The sequence below is a fragment of the Strix uralensis genome, chromosome 2 (genome assembly GCF_047716275.1).
Source record: "Strix uralensis isolate ZFMK-TIS-50842 chromosome 2, bStrUra1, whole genome shotgun sequence".
Classification (NCBI taxonomy): Eukaryota; Metazoa; Chordata; class Aves; order Strigiformes; family Strigidae; genus Strix; species Strix uralensis.
Window position 1 is genome coordinate 113,011,743 of NC_133973.1, and position 25,495 is coordinate 113,037,237.

The window sequence follows — 25,495 nt, forward strand, 5'->3', positions numbered from 1 at the left end:
ATACTTTAAAGTTCTACAGCTTGGGCAGTTTTACAAAAAATTTTTGCACGAAAAGTGAACACATGTACTTTGCGAGAGTTCACTTCCTCAATCGAAAGATTCTCAGAGAAAAGCTTGGAATAATGAAACATCATAAACATGCTGTATTTCTTCCTTGGTTTTAGAAGTGATTGACCATTTAGTTAGAAATTTTCTAAAACAATTTGACGAGGCAGATACCTAGCAAGATATCTTTAGCCGAGGTAACAGAAGTCTGTTACAATGAGAAGTAAATGATAATATGATCTTACAATGCTAGAAAAAGTTATAAGAAAACAGACTTGTATTTTTAGGATATTTTGCTACTGAACTTGGCAGCAATTGCAATTTGCCATTCCTCCATAAATATCTGAACATGAATTTGAATAAAAAGGAGCTTTGAGAGTTTGAAAGAACAAATACTGGTGTCATTTTAAAAGTATATTTTGATTTAAAGCCATTGTCAGGAATATATGAAGACAGTCGTCTTTATTCTTCCTAAGAATAAAGTCTCAGTCTTCTGAGTGGAAGAGTTAATATTTATACCTGAATGTAGAAACAATTGTGTGCTGTTGTCTCTAGTTATGTATTTCTTTAAACAGTGTTACAAACAATGCTTTTAAAGTAACATTTACATTGCTTAGTAATACTACAGATTTTTAAATTATATTTAGTTACTATCTATTTTTTCCTCATCTGTGGTATGTTAGCTATTTTAAATAGGTGAGTTACGAGTTTCTGAGAGATCTTTCTTATAAAATCACCTATCAAAATGGGCTAACTCAGATGTAGGTTGGGGGATCATTTTAGTTTTGAAGAAAAGGCAGGATTTGTGTGTGTGTATGCATGCGTGCACTGGAAAAAATGTGTATTGGTTTGCTGAGTAGTTAAAATGAGCATTTTCGGATTCAAGGTGGGTTTTTTATGTCAAGCTAATCTTCTATTAGATCAGATAGCATGTCTGGAAAAAGTAGGTGAGCTGCTTTAATTGTTTTATCTGCTTTAATTTCACTGTCCTACTATGTTCAAAGGTGGGTGTTCAATTGCAGGGAAGGTTTAGGGTGGAAAAGCTGGATTACAGCAGTTGGGTAATACTGCTACTCATTGCAGGCATGTGCACATATTGATGCTGACTGATTTGTAATTTGAGTCTCTTATTAGAAATGTATTTATTTTACTTTTTTCTTCCTCCATCTCTCAAAAGTGGAATATCATCTCTTTGTAGGTTTAGAATAGTAATGATGCTTTCTTTGCATAGATGTGCTTTTTGTCATTTCTGTTTCCTAGTTCATGAGCCTGGGATAATTTTATTTCCAAATACATGTTAAAAGTATGTGAATTATTCCATATGATGTTGACAAGTATGTTTGTGTTTTAAATTTTGCAAGCTTAAATACTACAAATTCTGAAAGAGGTGATTGTCAGGCTTTTAGTACATTATGTTTTATGATTTGATTTCACAGTTTAGGAACAGGCTACAATCATTGCTGTAATAATTAAGTTTCAGTTCATAAACCCATTGCATTGTGATAGCTTGTGGGTTGTGTATAGGGTAAGGGTTCTGTTACTCTGGCCTCTTTGGTAGTCCCTTTGCCTTCCCAAATTCTGTAATTTTAGGATTATCCTTGCAAACATAGTTCACTATATTAAATCTGTTATATCAGTTATATATGTTCATAAATAAGCTGGTGTATTCTGAACTTCAAGGAATAACAACAAAATATTTCAGGAATAAACTTTGATGGGTCTGCAGGATTCGCAAACCCTTGTCTTTGTGCTTCTGTATTGCTACTAATGATGTTTGGAAGATACAACAGAAGATTTTAAGTGAATTATTCTGAGAACACTGAGCAAACAAAGTCAGTTCCTAGAAATAAAAATAAAAAGTTCATATATATTCCTACAGAAACCTGATGATCAGGCTCCTAGGAGCTGTAGGGGTGTGTCTGTCTACTCAACTAGTATAAGAATCCCAGTTATTTGCTAACCCTTTTATTAAGGCAGATGGTTGTTACTCTTTTCAGATGTGTGTATATACATTCAGCACACAAAAAGTGAGTGTGGAAGGTGGATCAATTTTTCTAGCATTATTAGTCGGCAAATGTAGCACACTGTAAATAAGAAAATTGGGCCGTGTGTGAAATCATGGCCAAGTAACTTAATCTAAATTCCTGTTAAATACTTTATACAAGAAAGGAATAGACATTAAAACATGCTGTTGTGTGTGGTGTATGATTTACTGGTGCCATTTTATGTACTTAGAACAAAAACAGGCTTTGAATCCTTCTGTGCTCTCCTAAACCGGTGTAATATGCATCCTATTAAAAGAGATAGGCTCTAACAAAAATAATTATTGAACAATGTCCAAAAAAAGTGGCTGTACTTTTGGTGTATCATGCTCTGCTTTCTGAAATAGCATTGCTATTTGTCCTGAGGTAACCTTAATACTCTGGAAAAGGGAGAAAGAGCAAGACAAAAACAGCTTGTATGCAGCTTTGATCGTGTTACTTGACAGGTGCATCGTTAGTAGTTTCTTCTGGTGCTTGGTAATCTCAATTTTGTTGTTACAAATCTCTATATTTTAAAAGCAAAAATAACCAACAACATAGCTGTGGGACAATAAGTGTGTAGGAATGTAAGTGAATACATAATACAGTGTCCTGGTCATTAAACTATGATCTGCAACAGGTCTGTTGTTGGTGACAGGTGACAAAACATAGCAAATTTCTTGTGTAGGAATTAAGTAGTTCTTCCTGCAGATATATATATGTATATAGGAAAGCTCGGTAACTTAGAACTAATGTGCATTTGTTCCCCTACATTATTTGGGATATGGCCAGTTCTTTTCTGTTCCTGCCACCTCAGCAGTGGTGAAATCCCCCACATACTGCTAGTGCAGTTTGTTTTTTGTAGCCTTTGGGTACATTGCCTATTTCTGAGCCAGAACAGTTGCTTAAATTTCCACAGGACAGTGATATCTGAGTGTTGCAATGGGCTATAAGTGCTCTGTGGCACTAACCGACTGTTTTCTATTTTCAAATTTAAATATACTGTAGAAAACAAATAGTCAAGGAGGTTTTGTAATCACACATATTCTGTAGATCAGACTTTAAACAGAATTGTACTGTTGTCTCAGTTTTATAAGGTTTTCCTTTAAACCCCGTTTTCCAAGGACTTTCTGAAAATAAAGTTTACATTTGACAGAACGGGGATTGCTCATTGGGATGGATTAATGTGGATTTGATTTGGCAGAGATTCTGATGTTATTAATCAACCAGCAGTTAATTATTCCCTGTAACTTTGCTACAATCAGTTTCTCTGAATCCCAGGTATTTTTGTTGGTGTGCCTGGGCAATATTTAGGATTCATTTTAGTTAAATCCAAAAGTCAGCTCTATGATGCTTCTAGAAGGTTTGGCTGTGGCATTTCATGACAATGCTGTCGCGGTTGAAAGTATTAACACAGTAATGATTTAGCAGGAAATCTAGATTTATTAATAACTAACAGCAATTTATCATTACAAAATAATTCAGAAAGGTTGAAAGAAAGAAAAGTGACTTATTTACAGATTCTAAAATGACAAGATTCACACTAACTTCCTTAACGGTACGTTAATTTATACATATATGCATGCGCATACACAAAACGTACAAACACACACAGAGACAAAAGTATCTGGATCCAGTAGAATCAAGTACGTACCCACACACCAATAAGCAGAGAAAGAACGGGTGAAAGAGAAGCTAGCTCAAAAGAAAATTTCCCTCTCAAGTTTAGAGCAAATACTCACAATGCCTTGGCATTCCTCAATGGGCGATAATTGAGACTCGAGCAGGTTGACTTCACCCTGGCCTTCCGTCAGCTCTGGCAGCAGATGACACCTTAAGGGTTTTGGTACCTGAGAGGCGTCCCAGCTCAGGGGAGATGCTGGTCACAGGCCCGCTGTGATCCAGGAGAGCTCAAAGGGTCTCCCTTGTGGTCGCAATTTATAGGGTCCAAGATAACTGACTTTTGTCAGATACCTTCTGGTGTCTTCCAGCAGTTGCACAAGAACTTGATGAATGTGCAACTCTGTTATTGTTCCCATTTGACCACATGCCAGGCACAGGTGTGCCAGGCCCTTAGGAGATGATGGGCTGTTATAACTGTTTTGGAGCAGTCGGGAGGGCAGGAGCCAGGCTTGTTAAGGGGGCACCTTAAAGTTATCAGTCCTTATCTTTGCAGATTGGTGTATAGCTCGGGGGGATGTGTGTGGAATCACACGTAGCACCAAGCAGCCCAGCAAGGAGGGGCGGGGAGGGATGAGAATTGCACCACCACAAATGCAAATACAGAATCCTAGAAAAGCTTAATGGATTTTTGTAGTATTGCTACATCACCCGTTGCAGTAACTTCTGTAAATAATAAACATATTATCTGTAATATAAAACATTACAATATAGAATAGAAATAAACATGTTAAACAGTGAACATTGCAACTTTGTTCCTCTGAGTTCCCTTCTTACCCTCATTGGCTTCCCCAGCATCTTTTATTGTTTGCTAAACTGTACTTATATTTCTCCCATTATCTTTAATGTTAGCTGTGCAAGAAGCAGAATGTAATGCAACTTATTCTGACCTACAAATGAAGTAAATCTCTAGCCAGTAAATTCTCTATGTTGCTTGGAAATAGCAGGCCTAAAGGACTGGGTAAATGTGAAATTTGAGTTGCAATCTTTTTCTATATCTTTATGGGTTCTAATTTAAATCTGGGCATTTTATCCATTTGTTTACAAGTTTGGTTTGTCTGTTTGTTGTTCTTCGCCCCCCCCATATTTTGAGAGAATATTCTGTCAGGTTTTGCTGAAATTGGTCTATATGTCCAGAAGTTCCCATGGAATGGCATTGCCTTAGAAAACCAAGCTAAAACAGTGTAATCAAGTGGTTTAGGTGATTCGAGAAGTGATTATTTTTCTCCTGATTTGAAGTAATACATGCACGGATAATAAAATGCATGGCTCTCCTATCACCCTGTTAGCACTAACGTATGAATGACACATGAAGAGATCCTATCTTAAATTTCTTGTCATCTACTAAACTGAAACTACAGTTCTACAAGATGTGGTAACCCATGTAGCAGCGTACTGCTGCTCAACCAGGGGAGGTCTCCATTGATCGTATCACCTTTTGGGGCATTTTCTTAAATAGACTCAACTGCTAAAGCTTCAGACAAATAACCCAGGGGGGAAAAAAATGATAACAGGATTGCTTTCTTCTGGGCATTGAATTCCAGTGGCTTAGATCCACTGAGTGCCAGAGTTGATGAGGAAGCAGAGGCAAGTAAGACTGTGTCACCAGGACTGGGGGAGAAGACACAGAACTGGAATAGAAGAATACAGGATCTTGAAGGAATATGGACACTCTTCTGTAATCCTGACTTTCATTAGTAGGACAATCTTGAAAGTTTATTGTGATCTTTTACTTTTTCCTGAAAATAGCAAAGTTGCTGTAAGCGTTTGTAGTTTTCTTTTGCTGTTCCTGTTTCACCCACATTGTATGTGCAAGCAGCATAGTCAAAGGTCAGAAGAGGGCATGTTGAGAGTTTAAGGTGCTGAAAAAGGATTTAAACATTCAGTTCATTGCTCAGCAGCATCCACATTCCTTGTGATCAGATTGGTTTCTAGAGATAATTCCAAGTGAGTTGATATGGAAAATGTTAGTAAATACATTCAATTATTATGAAGTACTTAGAACTTATTGCAATATAACCATAAAATAGATGGGTACAAACATCTGGTGAGGGTGGAGGAGAAGAAACAACAAATACAGAAATAGTAGAGTGGGAAAATATATTGCTTTAATTTGGATTACAGTTACTGGTAATACATATGAGTGCACTTTTATAAACCTGTTTGAAGTTTGTAAGAAGTTCAGAAATAGGGCACAGTTAAATTTATTTTACATACATTCTTTTTTCTGTGTCTTTTTTCTATCTGAAAAAGAAAAGTTAAAATATTTTTGCATTTTCCTTTGTTTAACAGTATTCTGCTTGGTCAAAGTCGTGATGGCATTGTATTCAGCACCGATGATTATTTTCGTCAACAAGATGGATATACATATAATGCTACTCAGCTTGGTGATGCCCATGACTGGAACCAGAAGAGAGGTTTGAATGCATAAGAGGAATCCTATTAAATTATGCTTATATTTAGAAAATAGAAATATAGCATAATGTATATACATTAAATTTTGAACTTACAGAAGGTTCAGAGTTAAAAAAGAAAATCTCTCCTCTTTGTGCTATGACCTGCTGATTTGTTACGTTTGATACTAGTATCTGGATGTGGCAGAATTGAACTTCTCTAATGTTGGCAATAGCAGAGTATCCTGTTTTTCCAGTATCTTTACTGATCTGAGGTTCATCCAAATTTATGGAAGAGTTTCTGAGAAAGATTTTAGTTCACTTGTGTAGATTAACAGCTTGAATACGTCATCTTTCTCAATAGCTATCAGTGTCCAAAGGTTGGGTGTAATTGGTAAGGAAATTGTTACCTGGCATAAGAAGGGTAGCAGACAGATTCTTGCTTTTTCTGTCACAATTCTCTAAGAATCTCACTACCTGCTTGGTCTGCTCCAAGGAGCAGACAAACTGAACAACTCCATTGCCTGTGCATGCTGATTACTCTTTGTGCTGCAGTGCCTCAAGCAGAAGCTTCCTTCCTGTCCAGAGGACTACTTCTTTGCATCAAAAGATACAAAGGGCCAAGTAAAAAAAATATTCTTCCCTTTTCTCCCCTCCTCACCCTAATGTAAAATTTATGATACATGGGGAAACGCTTCTGTATGAACAATGAAGGAATTTTTTCAGAGCGGTCATTAGAATATCAATTATAAAAAGCACTTCTGAGGTTGGAGTGCAGCAATAATAAATACTTTGAGTGAAGTTTCCAGTAGGAGCCTAAGGAGCGAAGAGGTGGTAAGGTAGTCGTTTATGGATGAGAGGACCCAACACTTCACAATTATGAGACCACTAAATAATTCTCACTTGATAATGGCTTCTGGCTGTTTCTCACTAGACCTTAAGATCTCTCTAGTTCTGTATCACTTACTTACACAGTATTTTGGATAACCAGAACAGTATATAATTCAGTTATTCAGTGATTTTGATAGCAAGAGCAGCTGTGCTGTATAGAACACCCCCACTGTGAAACATTTGTCAGAATAGCTTTGGGCTGAAGTTATTCTCAATTCTTACCTCCTGCTTTGACTAGATAGAGCTCTCTGACTTGAAGTACTTCAGAAACTCTTGGTTTCATTTGTGTGTGGATCCTTGAAATACATGAAATGAGAACTTCAGGGGAATGGTAATCATGGTAATTGGGATTCTTGTCTGAGGAGTAGGTCTCTGTTAAAGTTTCATATAGATCATATCAACTGCATAAGTTATTTATGTATTTGCTAATATTTGTATGACAACTTCTTTAGCTAGAGTTTTATAATCCTTGTGTCAGAATTATGGAGAAGGCAAAATTTACTTTCTTCACAAATGAGAAAATTATTCTGTAAAAATTATCCTCCCCCCATTTTTGGGGAGGGAGTGAATCTGTAATATAGTAAGTATGAGAAAAAAATAGTTACAAGTGAGACCCACTGGGGAAAAAATATTTTAGATGAACAAAATGTCAAACTCGGAAATGTTTATAAGACAGTGAATTACATAACCTTGATACTAAAACACATACACATTTAATGTGAAGATTTTAAGGTCAAGTGCACAAATATTAGGAAATGCTAGAATTAATTTGCCACTGCAACTTTAAGTGTGAAATCAGTGTCACTCTTTTACAGGCTTTTAGGCCCTTTACATTCACTTTTGTGGCTTTGCTAAGTGTCCTATTTTAATTCATCCTGCCACTTCTACTGGAACTTTTGGCTGCCTTTCATGTCTTTTTAACATTGTTGACTTGACAGGTCGAGTTGGGGTTTATCTGATTTTTAAACTCTGGTTTTGTTTGGTTTGGTTTTGACAGTGACTAATAGAATTAATTAGCTAGTAACTTTTTTACTTCTAGCATCATAGAATGGTTGGGTTGGAAGGGACCTTAAAGATCATCTAGTTCCAACCCCTCTGCCATGCGCAGGGACACCTTCCACTAGACCAGGTTGCTCAAAGCCCGGTCCAACCTGGCCTTGAACACTTCCAGGGAGGGGGCAGCCACAACTTCTCTGAGCAACCTGTTCCAGTGCCTCACCACCTGCACAGTGAAGAACTTCCTTATATCTAAATACACCCTCTTTCAGTTTAAAATCATTGCTCATTGTCCTCTCACTACACTCCCTGATAAAGAGTTTCTCCCCATCTTTCCTGTAGGCCCCCTTTAAGTACCGGAAGGCCGCTATAAGGTCTCCCCAGTGCTGTCTCTTGCCCAAGCTGAACAACCCCAACTCTCTCAGCCTGTCCTCACAGGGGAGGTGCTCCAGCCCCCTTATCAACTTTGTGACCCTCCTCTGGACTTGCTTGAGTAGGTCCATGTCTTTCTTATGTTGAGGACCCCAGAGCTGGACACAGTACTCCAGGTGGGGTCTCACAAGCGCAGATTGGAGGGGGAGAATCACCTCCCTTGACCTGCTGGCCACACTTCTCTTGATGCAGCCCAGGATAAGTTGGCTTTCTGGGCTGAAAATGCACATTGCTAGCTCATGTTCAGTTTTTCATCCACCAGTACCTCCAAGTCCTTCTCCTCAGGGCTGCTGTCAAGTCCACTCATTGCCCAGCCTGTATTTGTGCTTGGGATTGCCCCGGTCCATGTGCAGGACCTTACACTTGGCCTTGTTGAACTTCATGAGGTTTGCACAGGCCCACCTCTCAAGCCTGTCCAGGTCCCTCTGGATGGCACATCCCTTCCCTCCAGCGTGTCAACTGCACCACTCAACTTGGTGTCAGCAGCAAACTTGCTGAGGGTGCACTCAATCCCACCATCCATGTCACCAACAAAGATGTTAAACAATGCCGGTCCCAACACCTGCTCCTGAGAAACGCCACTTGTCACTACTTTCCACTTGGACATCGAGCCATTGACTGCAACTCTTTGAGTCTGACTATTCAGCCAATTCCTTATCCACTGAGTGGTCCATCTGTCAAATCCATGTCTCTCCAATTTAGAGACAAGGATATCATGCTGGATAGTGTCAAAGAGTTTGCACAAGTCCAGGTAGACAACGTCAGTTGCCCTTCCCTTATCCACCAACGCTGTAACCCTGTCGTAGAAGGCCACCAAATTTGTCAGGCACGATTTGCCCTTAGTGAAGCCGTGTTGTCTGTCACCAGTCACCTCCTTATTTTCCATGTGCCCTAGCATAGTTTCCAGGAAGATCTGCTCCATGGTCTTGCCAGACACAGTTTTAAACCAAACTATCTAAGGTATTACATCAGCACACTTAATACTTAGATCCACAGTTAAAACAAAATGGTAGAATATGTCAGTAGGTTGTATCTATAATATAATCTTTCTTCATAAGCTTTTGTAAATCAATGATGGTCCCAGTATCTTTGTTACAGTATTGGCTATTCTCTTGCTACCTTTACGAATCTTTTGAAATGCATATTTCAGGATTTTTCCTTGTTTCTGTCAGCCTACCAGTTTTCTTTTCTAGATTTGGGTTTCAGAAGGATCATTTGTACCAGGTTAATGAAGCCAGGGCAATAAACTTTTCATTTTTTTTTAAAGCTTTTACCATCATTTCTTAGTGCTCTGTTGGAATTTATTTTATCTTTCCTTTTTAAGTCCCTTACATCTACAAAGTTATTTCCCAGCCTGTTCATTTAATTGCTTCCCATTGTATGGATTGATTTCCATCAAGATAAATCCCTAGTTGTCTCCAGTACTTAGAGTGTTTCTTCCTTCAGATCCCTGCTTCATTCAATGTACAGATTCAGCAGGGTTCACTAAATGGGCAGGTATTCAACAGATGTATTTTTTTTTTACTCCTCGCATTCATTGTGGATCTCGCTTTTCATGTAATGCATACTTTTCAACTTTGTTGAATGGATCATTATTAATTCTCTTGGAAACTTTTTTGTATGGGTGATATTTTAGGATTTTGAGCTTCAGATATTTCAGTTCTTTCATGTAGTTCATCATCTTAACTTTCTGTGGACACTAGTGGTATTATATTCTGAATTTTTCATTAGCAAGCTAAGGCACAGTTGCTAAAAACATCTTCCTATTTTGGATGCCAAACTCAGCAATTTAGATATTTTCTTCAGGGTATGTAGTAGTAATTAAACTTCATATATTCAGAATAAATTTTCACTGTCTTCAGATGAGTTCGTATCACTTCTGTAAATGATACCTGTAAGTTTTGAAATTGGACAACCAGAAAATGGAGATCATGCAAAGTAGTAGCCACTTAGAAAGAGGTGGGATGATACTCAAGAACATTCACCAGAAGATGATCCTTCTCCCTTTGTAGTCATTCTGACTTACTTGTTAATTTATCTCACAATTACCCAAGGAATGCTTGAGTCATGCTGATGATCCCCTATTCAACTACAGAAAAATTCATCACATGTGCTGAAAGAGGTACAAGTGTATGGGAAGAAACAGTGCACAAACTGTAATGCTTTTTTTTTTTTTTTTGCTTTTGCACCCAGTGTCTTTTAAAAGGACTGAATCCTTGCTCTTTTCTGGCAAGAATTTTGAAATGTGAAATTCTTTGTGTGTTTGTGGCTTACATTGCTAGTACTGCTTAAACTAACTATAAAATTTTTTTTTCTTGGCTTCAATGTGTAGCATCAGAGCAATTGATTTTTTAAATTTTTTTAATTGGAATTCATCTTCACAATGGTTTTGTAGTATAGATAAGGAATTATTGTTCTGTTTTTACTGATTAACGGAGGCACAAAGAAGCTGAGGAATAGATTTTATAAAAGCCTTACTTTCAGTTGCAAGATGCTTTAGAGTAGTTGTAGGGGGAGTTGAGGAACCTTCTTCATGAACCTGATACTCAGTCATAAGTTGGAAATCTGCTTTTCCATCTGGCTTAGTTTCAGGCTGCAAAAAGAACTCCATTTACTGATTCATGCACAAAGTAGTTGTCTTCTAAAGATGTAAAAGTTGTGTCCCTTTCTGCAAAGAATGGCAGAGGTATTGCTTTCAAAATAAAAAGGTGAAGGAAGTTAAAATAATGAAAATTAACGTAGCCCATTTGTCCCAAAAGTGGGATACTCAAGTACCCTGTCTAGGTACTCTGTTCTGCAGGAGAGTTGCTTCTGAATTTCTGGTAAGAATAATTAACTGCTGTCCCATTTTGTATAAAATGGAGGTGGATATCAAGCTGATAAGGGTGTAGAACTTGAGGTTTTCAATTCCTTGGGTAAGTCTCCTGTGTAGCATTATGTAGAAGCTGAATGTCATAATCATGCTCTCTAGATGTGCTCAAAAAAAGTGGTTCTGCAATGTTGGTGTTTTCAGGGACAAATCCTAGTAATGTGAGTTAGGAGTCCTCTGAGAATGCTTTCTGGACTAACTGTGTAAGGGATTTAGAAGAATGCCTGATCTCAAGATCAAAGTTAAGTTTACGCATAAGAGAGATGCTTAATTGATTTATCAAGACTAAAGCGATCTTGGGGTTATGAAGAGATACCATTTTAGGCATCAAGGTAATGTTAAAATGTTTTCTGTGCTGTGGAGCTGATGAATCTCAGGTAGCCAACAGATCTGCATGTTTTGTCCCCCGAACTCCTCCAACCAATCCCAGTTCTGCACTGTAATCTCTAGGATGCTTCTGCTAGGTAAGAAGCAGTAACTCTTGCTGGTTCAAAGTTAAAAGCATGCCACTGTTTAAGTGTCCTGCCAAACAAATTGCATCATGGCTGTGCTCTGTCTGTCTTTCCATCAATAAAAATGTTAATTTGGGTGTGCCTTCTTAACAGTTGCTGTTTTGTAGAACTGGGAAGCAGTTTATTATTCCTGAAGCTGCTCCCCTCGTTTGAATTTGGTAGAAATGGGCCAGTGAGTTAAAACCATTATTCAAATAGAGAGAACATGATTGTAATTGGGTTTTTTTAATGGATCTCAGAAATATTTCAAATATGTGATGTCTTTCTGTGAAGATCACCTATTTCTTAGCATTTTGTTGGAGAAGAGCTGCAATACCTAACCACAGGTCTCGGTTATGAATGCACCATGCATTATCTGGCAGGACTGGTAAAGCTGGAACCAGGATATGGTTTCATGCTGGGATCCCTATCTCAGCAGGCCACAGACTTTGAGCAGTTCTGTTGCTTTGACTGCTACACTTCCTATTTACCCTTTTTGCATCAATTCGTCACCACCTGTTTTTTATGACCTTCACTTTATTTTTCTTACCTTCTTGCTTCTACTTCTTTCCATTCCTGTCCCTACCTTACAGTGCTTTTATTCCTTTTCAACAGTGTGTTTCAGTCAGGCTAGATTAGTGCAGAAAACATCTGGAACAGTTTATTTACATTTACCATTTTATTTGAGTTACATAGTTAGTTATTAACTTGCACTGTTTTTCATTGCAGCAAAACAAGCAATGGAGCAGGGAAAATCTCCAGTTATAATAGACAACACTAATACTCAAGCCTGGGAAATGAAGCCATATGTGGAAGTGGTAGGTTTTGGTGTGTGATTATATCATCTGTTACAACTTTTCAAACTTACGTTCATATGTGATAAGTTGGTCTGTTTTGTCAAGAAACATTTTCCTTACTCAGGTTTCTGAAGAGAGACTGCTTATTGATACGATCAGTAATTGGTATGGCACTAGTTAGGCCAATTTAAAGATTGACTTGATCTAATCTGCTTAGCCTGGAATGAATGGGTATGAATGGGTTGACAGTAAGAGAAATCCAGCATGCTACCACCACAGAGTTAACTACATTTGTTTATTATACTGGTCTATAAACTTTTTATTACATTTTATGTAATAATGGTATACATATCACATGTTTTTCTTTGCTTGCTTCAGGCTCTAGAAAAGGGATACAGAGTGGAGTTCCATGAGCCAGATACTTGGTGGAAGTTTGATCCTGAAGAATTAGAAAAGTAAGGTTTATATTACAGAAATCATTGTACTTCTATATAGAGATAGATGGGCACACAGATAAATATGCACACCTAAATATATATGTAGTACATTCTGTTTTATTCAGTATCTTATTTTTTTAAATGCTTAACTTCTAGTATAAAATATATTTTATTTAAATAGGCATTTTGAGATATACCTTTAAATGGAAATGTTATGGATAAACAAACAGACAAAAAAATAGAGGTCCTGGCTTGTTGGCCCAGAAAGTCAATATTGAAATTTTGTTGGACATTAATAGAAAAATGATTGACTCCTGTAAGAATCACTGCTATTATAATGAATAATTGTTCTGAGAAATTTGTTGCTGCAAAATGCTGACAGCAAGAAATAGGTAGAAGACAAAAAGAAATTGTGCATTTTGCAAAGAATGCATCAATTTAAGTGCTTTGTTTTGTCTGCATTTATAGATGTCTCAGTGTCAAAGAACAACAGACTGTTACTAAACAGTAAAGGTTAAAATGAAAGCTCATATTTTAGATTAGTCTATTGCAAGATTTGGTGAAATTGTCCCCTGTCTTCAGAGGATCTGACTTAGAGTACCGTTGGACATAGGTCGTTGGAGTTCTGGGTTGTAAGAGCGACTGGGAAGCTGCTTATTATTTCTGGTTAATGTCTCTTTTGTCTTAGATGTATCTGCATTAGAAATCTGTGAGGTATCAAGCCAACTTAGGGTTATTCCATTGTTTGAAATGTAATGTAATATTTTCATGGTTGATTACAAAGAGTTCTCTCACTGATTGTCATTTTATATCCCTCCAACTGACTTGGCTTAGAATTGTTTCAGCTTTGTAAAGTAGCCCCTACAATGCATGAAGTATGTGTGTATAATACTTACATTACTGACTTGGGCTTTGTGTTAATATATCTTTTAAAGTTTTCACCTTTTGCCCCTAAGTTAGCACTAACTTATTTTTGGAGATGGAGCCCTCTCTTTATAGGATGAATTCTAATAAGTTTTTCTAGTTTGGGGTCCAGCACAGCCAGGTTAGGAAGCTGTCTTAGTAATCAGACATTTCTAAGATGTTCAGTGTGAGATTTTCATTACATGAGACAGACTCATTTTCCAGGAAAATTCATGTTTTCACATGGTCTTAACAGGTAACAGGATAAACAAATGTGAAGTGTTGTTACCTTTGTATTTTATTGTTGAATCATTAATTGTAGGAGTAAAGTTTATATCTTTCCTGAAACCAAAGGAAAGCCCTTGAACTGTGAAGTGCTGTTACTAGTTATTAGGAGCTTCCTAGAAATGTTTTAGCAGCTCCAGTTGCTTGAAATATTTGAATAGAGGCCTATTGTCTGGGAACTTTATTTTTTGAGAGTTTAGGAAAGGTGATAATGTGGGGTTTCATTCTGGTTTTCAGTTACTTGGGGAGAGGACTCAATTTTTAAGGTTTAATGTTTTTTTCATATTCGTGTGTTTGGGAAATAGATAATAATAGACATGTAGTTTGGGGATTCCCCTTATGAATTTTGAGCTCAACATTTTTTGCAATACCTGGCCAAATATTATGCTAATAATAAATTTGGGTAATTTTATTAGTTGTCTGGAGTCATACGTTCTAATTCCCTCCGAAATGATCACTTTTTTTATGGTAGTTGAAATAAAAAATACACTACCTCCTACTTTAATTAGCAAAATAATTTTGTTATATTTTGGATACATGCTCCTTATTTATTTGTTTTAGTGGTGCTGTCTAGATTGGTATTAAGGCTTTATCAAGTGATATGTCTATATTTTAGAAGTTAGATGCGTTTCTAGATACTATTTTTATAGGGTTGTTTCTGCTACTGCTTAGTGTGTTTGGAAATCTGTGAAAAGGCTCTCTAGGTCAACACTGAGTGAATTCTTGATGTCAGGAATGTGACAGATGTTTTAGTGTGGAATAGGTGTCAGTGTCTTTTTCTTCCAATGTGCCTGTGAGGTGCAAGTTGTCTTTAGAGACACTCATGAGTGATTTTGCTTTTAGTTTAGTTTTGTGCATGTAACTTCTGTGAAAACATCTTGACTCCACAGATATGTGTCTTGTGGTAGTGCTCAAGACTTCTTGCATAGCATTTAGACCTTTATGTAAAGGATTTTGTACTTTGATACCATTTTTAGGTAATCTCGAAAACTGCAGGTGAGAGAGTAAGCAAGTGGCAAAATCCCTGGTAGAAGAGAAAGACCTTTTTTTTTATATATTATTTTCTTTTTTAAGTGTTTAATTAGTGTTGGATGAAAAAATTATCCTCTGTCATGTTGGTATACTTTCTGAGTAGGTGGTCAGTTGGACTAGAACTTTTTTTAAAAAAAAGTGTACATTTGATTCAAGCTTTTGGGGAATAACAGGTATCCTATGTATAATCTGTATTTTGGGATGGATGTTTTAATTTAAAAAAAGTTAACCTGCTGAGTAACTTCACACAGAAGTGAACTGCGAACATGTTTAATATAATCCTTTTTCCTTCAGTATGATCATAAAACTGCAATTTGGTATTGACATCATTAAATTTGTGCTGATTCTTTGAAGCAGTCACATCTATGCAGGATTACTTTGCCATATATTGATATGTAAGATTCTTCTAATGCAGAATCATTTAATAGTGACAGAACTTCACTTTTATCAATGGATTCCATGTTCCTCCGAGCAAAGCCAGCTCGCAAAGCATAACTGTTAGGAGCTTTTGCTGGTACATCAGTACTGGTTAAGGATAGATGGCTTTATGCTCTTTCAGCATAGCCAAGCCACTAAAGCATGAGTGAAGCCATGACTGAAGAGGAGATCCCAGTATTAAATGACACTATACAGCAGAATTGTTTCCTTTTTTAAATTAATTTCAATGCTTGATGAGATTTTACTGGTGGTGATTTTATTATCCTACCTTGTTCTTTAAGGAAGTACTTGCTCATTTATGAAGTGATTATACACAAGTTGATTCAATTGTGGATGAGTGTGCATTTTATGCCAGAGCACTTCAGCTGTAATCTTTTTCTAGGAGTACTAAGATATGGAAAATATTGAATAACTCTGTGCTTCCACCATTTGACATAAAAGGACTTAGACTTCCTCTTCTCATTTTTTTTCTGTCAGGAGAGTCAAGCACTTTATAGAATCCCTGTATTTCTAGGAGTTTGGCTTTCTTCTCTGCCATTAACCTTGTTCATAATTGTGAATAAAATCAAAACTCTTAAGACTTGTTAACGTATAAGTTCGACATGCTTCTGCTCCTGGACTTCTTTAGCACAATGTAGAAATTAGTAGCATTTAAACAATGAGCTGCTTGTGATGAGCACTCTAGCTTCTGATGTTGTCTCAGGGAAGAGCGTCTGTGAGAGAAATACTCTACTTAAGCCTTTTCTTCCTAGAAGGAAAGCTGATAAAATACACCTTAGCCTTTAGCATAATTCTGAATACTTCTGAGATCACCAAGTCATCTTCCACTCTGAATGTGAAACTAGTGTGCTACCTGCAGTATGCTCTGAACCCTCATCAACTTGATGCATACTTCTTTATTGTAATAATACACACAAAATCCTTGGAGGGGAGGAAATCAGTCTTTTCAAATATTTCTGTATAGAGTATCCTCTTTCCAGTATAGCCTGTTTGTTCCCAGTATTGATTTCTCCTCTGTAGAACTGAGCAAGTTGGTAAGGAGGCCCATGCCTCTTCTGTCCCTGACAGAAAGCACAAGGGTGCAGGCATACATTCCCTATCAGTATGACTTGGAAATAATTCACCTCGGACAAGGTTTCTTGGTGATAAGAATATATTGGGTTATGATAAGTGCTTGTCTACACTATCAAAACTTTTTGTTTACGTTTTATATCTGTTCTTTTAGATTGAGTTCTGTTTACAGTGCTGGCAATTCTCTGACATTCAGTTTGTGCATGAGCCTTGCGGTTTTCTTTATGGCAGAGACTGAAATTTTCTGCTAACGTGGATTTTTAAGATCCTATTCCACAGATACTAAGAAGATAGATACATACTAATGTAATGTCTAATGTCTCAAGTTCTTATTAGGCCAAGTTCTCACTGAAAAGTAGCTGTTCATTACATGCTGCAAGAATAGGACAACACTTTTGGCCTCTCTTCTGTTATATGTGTTTTAGTACACTTCTAAATTTACAGCAAGTATCGATAAGAGCTAGTAGGTAACGGTATCATGAACATGCTTTCTGATTCAAAACTAAAATTGCTTCTTATTTTACATAGATTTATTGATGTGAGAGACAACAATTGATGAGAAAATATTCTGTCATTAAATCTTGAAACCATGTAGCTTCATTTTTTTTTTTATGCTAGTTTGAACATTGCTTTCATAAGTAGTAGTCTATAATATTCTTCCTTCTACTCATTAGCTAGTATATCATGTAAAATCTGATGAACAAATAGAAAGCAAAGTCCTTTTAGGGTTCTTTAAGTACATAGTCCCGGTGAATAGCATCACATTTCTGTATGAAGAAGAATGACTGTATTGTTTTCTGTTATTTAATATATGCAGTGATGAATCATTAAAATAAACTTTAACACAAGTTGAAAACTGAGAGAATGAGGGTACAGTGTAATAAAAGTGAAATTTCAAATATGAAAAACAGGAAGAAAAATTGCAAAATCAGGCTTTTTTCTTAAAGACTGTAAACATATAAACATACCAGCCAATTTATTTAAATTTTTATTTTTGTAGGAGGAATAAACATGGGGTCACTCGTGAGAAGATTGCTCAGATGTTGGAACGATATGAGTATCAAATATCCATACCTATTGTCATGAATTCAGTGGTACCTCCCCACAAAAACACTCAAAGGCCGCCTCTGCAGCGAAGACATAGGTGGGGAGGCAATACAGACTCATGGAATTCTTTCAGTATTTCCAGTAGGCGATAACACAGTTGCAGTCAGTTATAAAAATCTGTTACTTGCACTCGTAAAAAACATCATCACCTCCAATAAAGTAGTGGATCTTCAGTGTTTTAAATAGGCCTATTCAAGACCATTTTCTTCTGGAGGTCATTCCTTTAACAGACTTGCATGTAAATAAAATTGTACATTCAGTGTTTTATAAAACTATATTTGTTACAGTTGTAATAACTTGATTTTAGTAAAATATTTAGTATGACATATAGCAGAGTCTTCCTTCTCAAACTTAAGACGATGTTGTCATATATCAAGTAACTGTTGAGCAGTTTTTTTAAAGAAGAGGTCATATTAGATATCTTTTAAAAGAGAATTAAAGCCCCAGAAGAAGAGGTTATTTATGCAATAACCAATTTTAATGACTGTCATTTAGTCTTCTTATCTTTTAGGAGATTTTTTTGAAAACAATTATGTCCTGGATTGTTCTTTTTGTTCTATTTGGCATGTATTGCCAATTGGCAAAATTTTGGCATGTATTTTCTGGTTTCAGTTGTGGTGTTTGGGTTTTTTTTTGTCTCAAGCTCATTTGGCAGCTGAAGCAACATTCTGCCAGTACAGTATTCACCAGCCTTAAACTGCGCACCCTGAATTATTTTTTTGTTTGTTCTCAGTGGTAGTATATAAACTATGATGGTGGCTGCACACCACCAATTTTTTTTGTGCTGACTTAAAAAAACCTAAATTTTATCACTAAAACCTCAAAATTTCACAGCTATGTCTTTCTAAGTCAATTTCTTTCATTTACAATAAAAATGAGGTATTAAAGCATTAGGCTGTCAAGTCCCAGTCCACAGTTGGGGTGCATCAATTCAGTACGAATAGTGGATACAGTTCTGTAAAACCATGTTGTGTTCCTAGTTTTGGCACAACCAATGTAATCTGTTTACCACATAACAAAGAATGAGCCAGCATGGAGATTGACTAATTTACTGCCCTTTGTCTCTTAAAAAAATGATAAATTTGTATGCTTTCACTTTGCTTGCTTTCCAACAGCTTTCTGTATTAATAAAATGTATTTGTCTTCAGTGTTGTTTTAGTAGTTCAATGCAATGGTTTTTATTATTTTCAAGCTTGTAGGGTTTTATACAGATGAGCATTATTACTAACCTGCTCGCTGAAATAACCTATCTTCGGGTCTAATGACATTGGATTTCCTTATACACTGAATGAGTAAATCCCGAATAAAAAGTTTTGTCAAGAATGTGAGTATGTAGCTAAAAGAATTTTCATGGTTTTCTGTTACTAGTTTGACGTAATAGCCATCAGAATTTTTAAAATTTCAAAGCCAGCATAATTTTGTTTAATTGTAGACAATTTTGAATAGGCCCTAAAAATTGCTTCATCTTTAGAGTCTGAATACCATGAAAGTTGAAAATCCAGATATATAATGAAGTATCTTTCTGTGGTTTTCTAAGCCTATTGCGCAAATCTAAATTTGTACTATTTAATGTATACTTGCAATAACATTTTCAAAAGAGATTCTATTAATTAGAAAAGTTGAAGTGTGCAGTTTCATGTTTTAGTAATAATTTTAATTATTTGAAAAATAATTTAAAATGTTTCAGTAGTGCATGGATTGTTAATATATTGAATTATGTGTATATACAAAAAAAGGTCTCCAACTGTATTGTCTTCCTTCATTGTCTATTATTCATAACAATTATGTTACTGTATTTTATTTTTCATACTTATCTTTTTCCATGTCTCAAAAGAATCATGGAAATCTTTGTAAATGGTCAGTAATATTTTAATTTATCCCAGAATTTTATATTTAAACATAAAAGCATATTTCAAGTGGGAGGAAGATATAAAGGTTTTAGACTCATTTTATTTTCTCTATATTACTTTAAGCCATAACAAAGTGGTAAAATTTATTGAGGCTTTATGTAATATTCACAGTGTGCTAAGGTATGACAAAAAAGAGCTGATGATTGAAAATTGATGTTATGATACCCTTTGGTAAAGTCTTCAGTTTTTAAAGGAAATGGATTTTTTTTTTTTAGCAATATTTAAGTTGATATTTAAGTTGTCTTTAACTGCAATTTGTATTTAAATAGATGTGAATTCATACTATTTTTAAATGGTGCAGCATTTTTGAGTGTTATCTTTTTAATAAATTATTAGTGGATGGTGAGTATTTTTGATATGCAAAGCATGTTGATCAGTAATAGGCTTGCAGTTTGCAAAGGACACATAACAAGAAAGGAATGCTTTGCAACTTGTCACTGTATCAAACATTTCTTGTAAACTGCCTAATCTATAAAGCTGTATTCCAGGGTAAGTACAATGACACGCTAGGTAAAAACACAATGGAATTATTTTCGGTGTAACACATTTTTGTTTCATGGTATATTAATATTTCATGAGAATATCACAGTCATGGTCATACATATATTTCAGACAGAAGTTGCTTTTACACTACAATGTTTATATGTAAAAAATAATAAAAAGATGATGTGAAATACATGTTGCAGGTATTGAATTTCTCCTGCTCCCTCACAAACAAGGAAAATTACTTACTTCGTCAAAAAGTACGTACAAGAAATGTAAGAACTCACTGTTCAGTTAGACTGGGCATCTAAAAATTTTTACTGTCTCGCGTAGTTTTTATGCAGTACACCTGTTGGTGATAATAATGTACCTAGAGTTAAGGTTTCCTGTTGGTTTAGATTTTTAGTAAATTGAAATGAATTTAGTAAATTCATTGTATTTCATGAAATAGTAGTGTAAGAATTTTTTTTTATGTAACTAATGCAAAGAATCTTAATGTTACAAATGCACATTCAAGTATTTGCTGCATACTTCAAACTAGTGGGATGTTTGGTAAGTAAATTTAAACAGAATAGTTAACATACTCAGTGGTATTTTTAACATCTTACTCTTCTAAGCATGAAATTCCAATGAGAATTAATTTGCAGAACATACATAATTTGATTCATATGGCTGACCAGTTAGCATCAGCTATATAGGATAATGTGTTGCTATAGAAAAAAATAATTCTAGTTTTACTGCTTCATCTAAACTACTGTTTCTTGTTTGATTAGTTTGCTTCCTGAATTATCAAAAGTTTTCATCAGCCTTGTCTTAGACAGGATGATTTAGTGTTCTTATTTTTCTTTTGTTTGGAGAAGAAAAAAACCAGAAACAAACAAAATAAAAAACCCGAACTGATAAAAAAAAAGCCATCCCGAAACCCAACCCTAGAAGATCTATGTACTGGTTTTGGCTGGGATAGGGTTAACGTTCTTTTAACATACTTCTAATAGCTAGTATGAGGCTGTGTTTTGGATTTGTGCTGGAAACTGTTGATAATTCAGGGATGTTTTCCTTACTGCTGAGCAGTGCTTACACAACATCAAGGCCTTTTCTCACCCCACCAGTGAGCGGGCTGGGGATGCACAAGAAGTTGGGAGGGGACACAGCCAGGACAGCTGACCCCAACTGACCAAAGGGATATCCCAGACCATGTGAGGTCACGCTCAGCATATAAAGGTGGGGGAAGAAGAAGGAGGTGGGAGGACGTTTGGAGTGATGGTGTTTTTGCCTTCCCAAGTAATGGTTATGTGTGACGGAGCCCTGCTTTCCTGAGGATGGCTGAACACCTGCCTGCCGATGGGAAGTGGTGAATGAATTCCTTGTTTTGCTTTGCTTGCATGCATGACTTTTGCTCTACCTATTAAACTGTCTTTACCTCAGCCCAGGAGTTTTCTCACTTCTACCCTTCTGATTCTCTCTCCCATCCCACCAGGGCGGAGTGAGCGAGTGGCTGTGTGCGGCTTAATTGGTGGCTGGGGTTAAACCATGACAGCCTAATGTAACACTGTTTTATTTTTATTTTTTAACATACAATGTTAAATGATCTATGAGGAATTCTGTCTTCTGTTCTTGTAGCCGTTTCCTCTTTAGGTTCATTTTAATCTAGTTTGCCATATTACATAATTTTAAACTTTTTGTCTTTAAGAAGAAAGCCAAGATTTTGTCATCTATCTCTTGAAATGTTCTGCAGAGATGGTAGTTTTTCTTTGCTTCTCTGCTAATAGATAACTGAAACCGAGGCTTTGTCTAGCTGAGATGGGACCCATAACATTTTTGTGTCCGTCTTTCCTGAAGTAATTTAGACTGTGATGGTATTTTCTTCTTCGAGGTGACCAATAGGACTCATTTTCAGTGAATTAGAAAAAAAATTTACGTTTGTATTTTCATGTTCATCAGTGATACCTGTAGTTTTAGCTGCTACTTCCCCTTAGCAATTGAGTTTTCTGGAAGAAATGTTTTCCCTCTGTGCTGGTACGTCATGGAGATGAGGTGACTAGGTGTAGGTTGAGAATTGGGGGTTTTCTATACAAAAGAACAGAGACATATATTGCAATTCCCAGCAATAAGAAGACGTTGAAATGAAGTTAATGAAATTGAAATTAAGTACTCAATTAAAAGAGTGATCAGATGTTTCATATAGGTCAGATGTGGAAATATTTCACTTCAGGGTTTCTACTCGTCAGCCATAGGTTTTGGTAACCTATAGTACATGTTATAATAGTCTATGAGAAGTTACTGAACAGTTTATCCCACATCTTGCTCTTAACCAGGAAGAGTTTCTGAAGGCCCATGAACCTGACTTAAGAGTGAATTGACTATATTACTTTTCCCCTATTTAGTATTTTTCCTGTATTGCTTGTAAGAAGAATATACCGTTTTACAGAGATCTTGGCAACAAAAGTACAGACATCAGATCTTTTTCCTGAAGCAAGATAGGTATACCTATTTGAGCTTCATTTATGTCTCTTCGCAGCTGTTTTGTACATGTGCTAAATATTCCGTGAAGTATACCTGAGAAAATTTTAAAACTGGTTTTGCTTTATGAAAACTGCAGTTAGAAGACTGGTCTTATGGCTGTGCAGCAAAATTGCATTATATATGGAGTATAAATGGAATTCTGTGTATGTATACATAGAAAGCACAGTTAGAGCCATGTGTTTCATCCTGTTTCTGTTTTATTCCAGCAGTTTAGTGCGAGTTCTTGTTTCAGATAATGAATACCTAGATTATGTCCATAATGCTGCTTTTTGGTCCTAGGTCTTGAGGAGAGGTTTTATTGTGAGTAAAGATGGCTAACTATGGTTTAATTTTCTGCTGCTCTGTAGGGAATTGAACTGTAAAGGGATTGAATGAGTCTGTCTTTTGCCTGGTTAGTTTATGGTGTCTTTGTTGAGAATATCAAGCTTTGAGCTCACTAGTAGAAGTAAATGTGACACACTGGATTGAGTTGAGCACATGGAGCTCATGATAGACAAGTAGAAGCTGGGAGAAACAGCATGTTCAGCCTTTAAGAAGAGAAGGCTTGGCTAAAACAGCTTAATGCTACCTTTGCCTGCCTAATGGGAGAGTATAAAGGTGGATCCAGGCTCCTCTTAGATGAGAAGCAATGGATAGAGGTTGCAACATGGGAGACTCCAATTGGATATTAGGTTGTGTAATCTCCATCCCTGGAGTATTCAAAACTTGTCTGGGCAAGGCACTGAGCAATCTGTTGGTATTGCTTTGAGCAGAGGTTGGTCCATATGATCTACAGAGGCCCCTTCTGACATAAATTATTCTATTCTAATGGATATAGTGAGAGCAGTGTCCAGAATATCAGAAGACTTAGCTGTTATCTATCAGACTTTTAAATCACTAACAGAATTGCTGCCTGATTTCAGGGTGTTGGATGCAGGCTTGCATTAATGCAGCAGTCTATGGTTCTCGTTCTCAGATGGGCGCTAAGTTTCTGGCTTTAACTGTAGCAGCAAAATTGGCCATACCATTTATTCTGGTTATTTTGTTTCATAGCTGTATCGGCAGAGTTCCTCACAAGCACCTGACAACACCTTCAGCTGATTCCCTTTTTTCTCCCTCAGGCAGTATCCGTGGCCACTTGTCTCTTGTCAGTTATATTGTCTTTCCAGACTTAAATACTGGCATGTATCAATGTTTATCTAAAGTAGTGTTTTATTTTCTGTCCAAAGACAGACTTCTGTTGACACTGACTACACTGCAGAATTGAAAGATAGTTCTCTGCATCTATTCATCCTCATCGCTCTAGGAATAATACAGGGCTGTTTTGTAAAGAGTAATCGTCTTTAACGGATAATTCATCATGTCTTTTGTGTATCTCTAGTCCTTCTGGTGAAAGATGTTTAAAAGGGAAATGAGTTAATACCAAAGAGTAGTATGCAGAAATAGTAAGTAAAAGTTGGATGCCACTATGACAAAGTACTCAGATTTGTTGAAAAAGGTGTAATACCTTCCAGAGAATGCACGTTATAATTGAACGCTGTGTAGCTCTTGATATGTCATTTGAGAGGCATAGAATGAGCGCAATAGCTGGAGCAGATGTTCTAAATAGCAACATTGTCTGCAGTTACAAGTATTTGAAGCTTAATGTTGCTATAATCTAGGTTAGAGTCTGGTTACTTAATATTTACTGATACTGTTTTCTTTACTGTATTCCTCCTGTAACTTTTTCCCCCCTTTTCCCTCTTATTCTTGAACTGCATCTTTCTCATCTGTCTGATCCAAGTCCTGTGTGTTCAGTTAGTACAGTTGTCCTTATAAATCTGGATCCATCTCACCCTTCCCTTTTCTTCCCTGAACTATAAATTAGTGTGGAGAGCTACACTTTATTCTCTATTTTTTTAATGCTTCAATTCAAACTGATGCTGATTAAAAACTGAGTATATATATTTTCCTTCCTCTCAGGCTGTCCTTTAGAATTTTTTTCTTATTGTGATGAAAATAATATTTTCTGTCATACAATATATTTTTCTTCATTCCTTTTTTTCTTAGCCTCATTAAGTTTGCAGCATCTTTTTGTATTTTTGAAACTCATACTTTTGTTCCCAGAATTATGGTCTGTGCTTTGGTGGATATTTAATTACATGTCTTTGCTACAATTTTGTTGATTGAAACTATTTTAAATACGGCTAAAATCTGTCATCTTTCATTGAAAGTTCCTAACAGGAAATAGCTTATTACATACCTCTAAATATTCCATTCTGCTCTCATTGTACCTCTGTTGCTTCCTTACCTCCCACTCATATTTTTCCTCAGCTTGATTTTGCTTGTGTCTTATCTCAAACTTCATTTTATATTTGTTTTGTGAGTGAACGTGCCTTGGCAAGAAAGGCCAACATGTCACCCTGTAAATCTAATTTTGACTTTTAAAGCCTTTTTGTTGTACTTGCTTATCTCTATATTCTGTTTTGATGGCTGTCATCTATGTGTTCAAATACTGGAATGATATATCACAATATGTAGTTCTCTTTATTTTCTGGTTAAAATAGTGATTTATTTATTTAAAGAGTAGACTCTAGTGGCCGAAATACACAATGAGGATTTTTTTTTTTTTTAGGAATTACGATCTGGAAAGTCCATCTTATTTGTTGACCACGTTTTAGGACATGATTTATTTCACAACCTCATGAGAGCCTCAGTAAATCTGCCTTTTCC

At 36.2% G+C, this 25,495-nt stretch overlaps 1 protein-coding gene across 1 annotated transcript in view; it reads left to right on the forward strand.

Annotated features, from left to right (window-relative positions):
* Nucleotides 1-20,476, forward strand: part of N4BP2L2 (NEDD4 binding protein 2 like 2) — a 28,484-nt gene extending 8,008 nt beyond the window's left edge. Inside the window, exons 4-7 of the mRNA XM_074859854.1 lie at nucleotides 6,039-6,163; nucleotides 12,548-12,636; nucleotides 12,994-13,070; nucleotides 17,782-20,476. Of these exons, the coding sequence (XP_074715955.1) occupies nucleotides 6,039-6,163; nucleotides 12,548-12,636; nucleotides 12,994-13,070; nucleotides 17,782-17,980 (490 nt within the window). The 3' untranslated portion in view covers nucleotides 17,981-20,476. The remainder of the gene's footprint in view (nucleotides 1-6,038; nucleotides 6,164-12,547; nucleotides 12,637-12,993; nucleotides 13,071-17,781) is intronic.
* The last annotated feature ends 5,019 nt before the right edge of the window (nucleotides 20,477-25,495 follow it).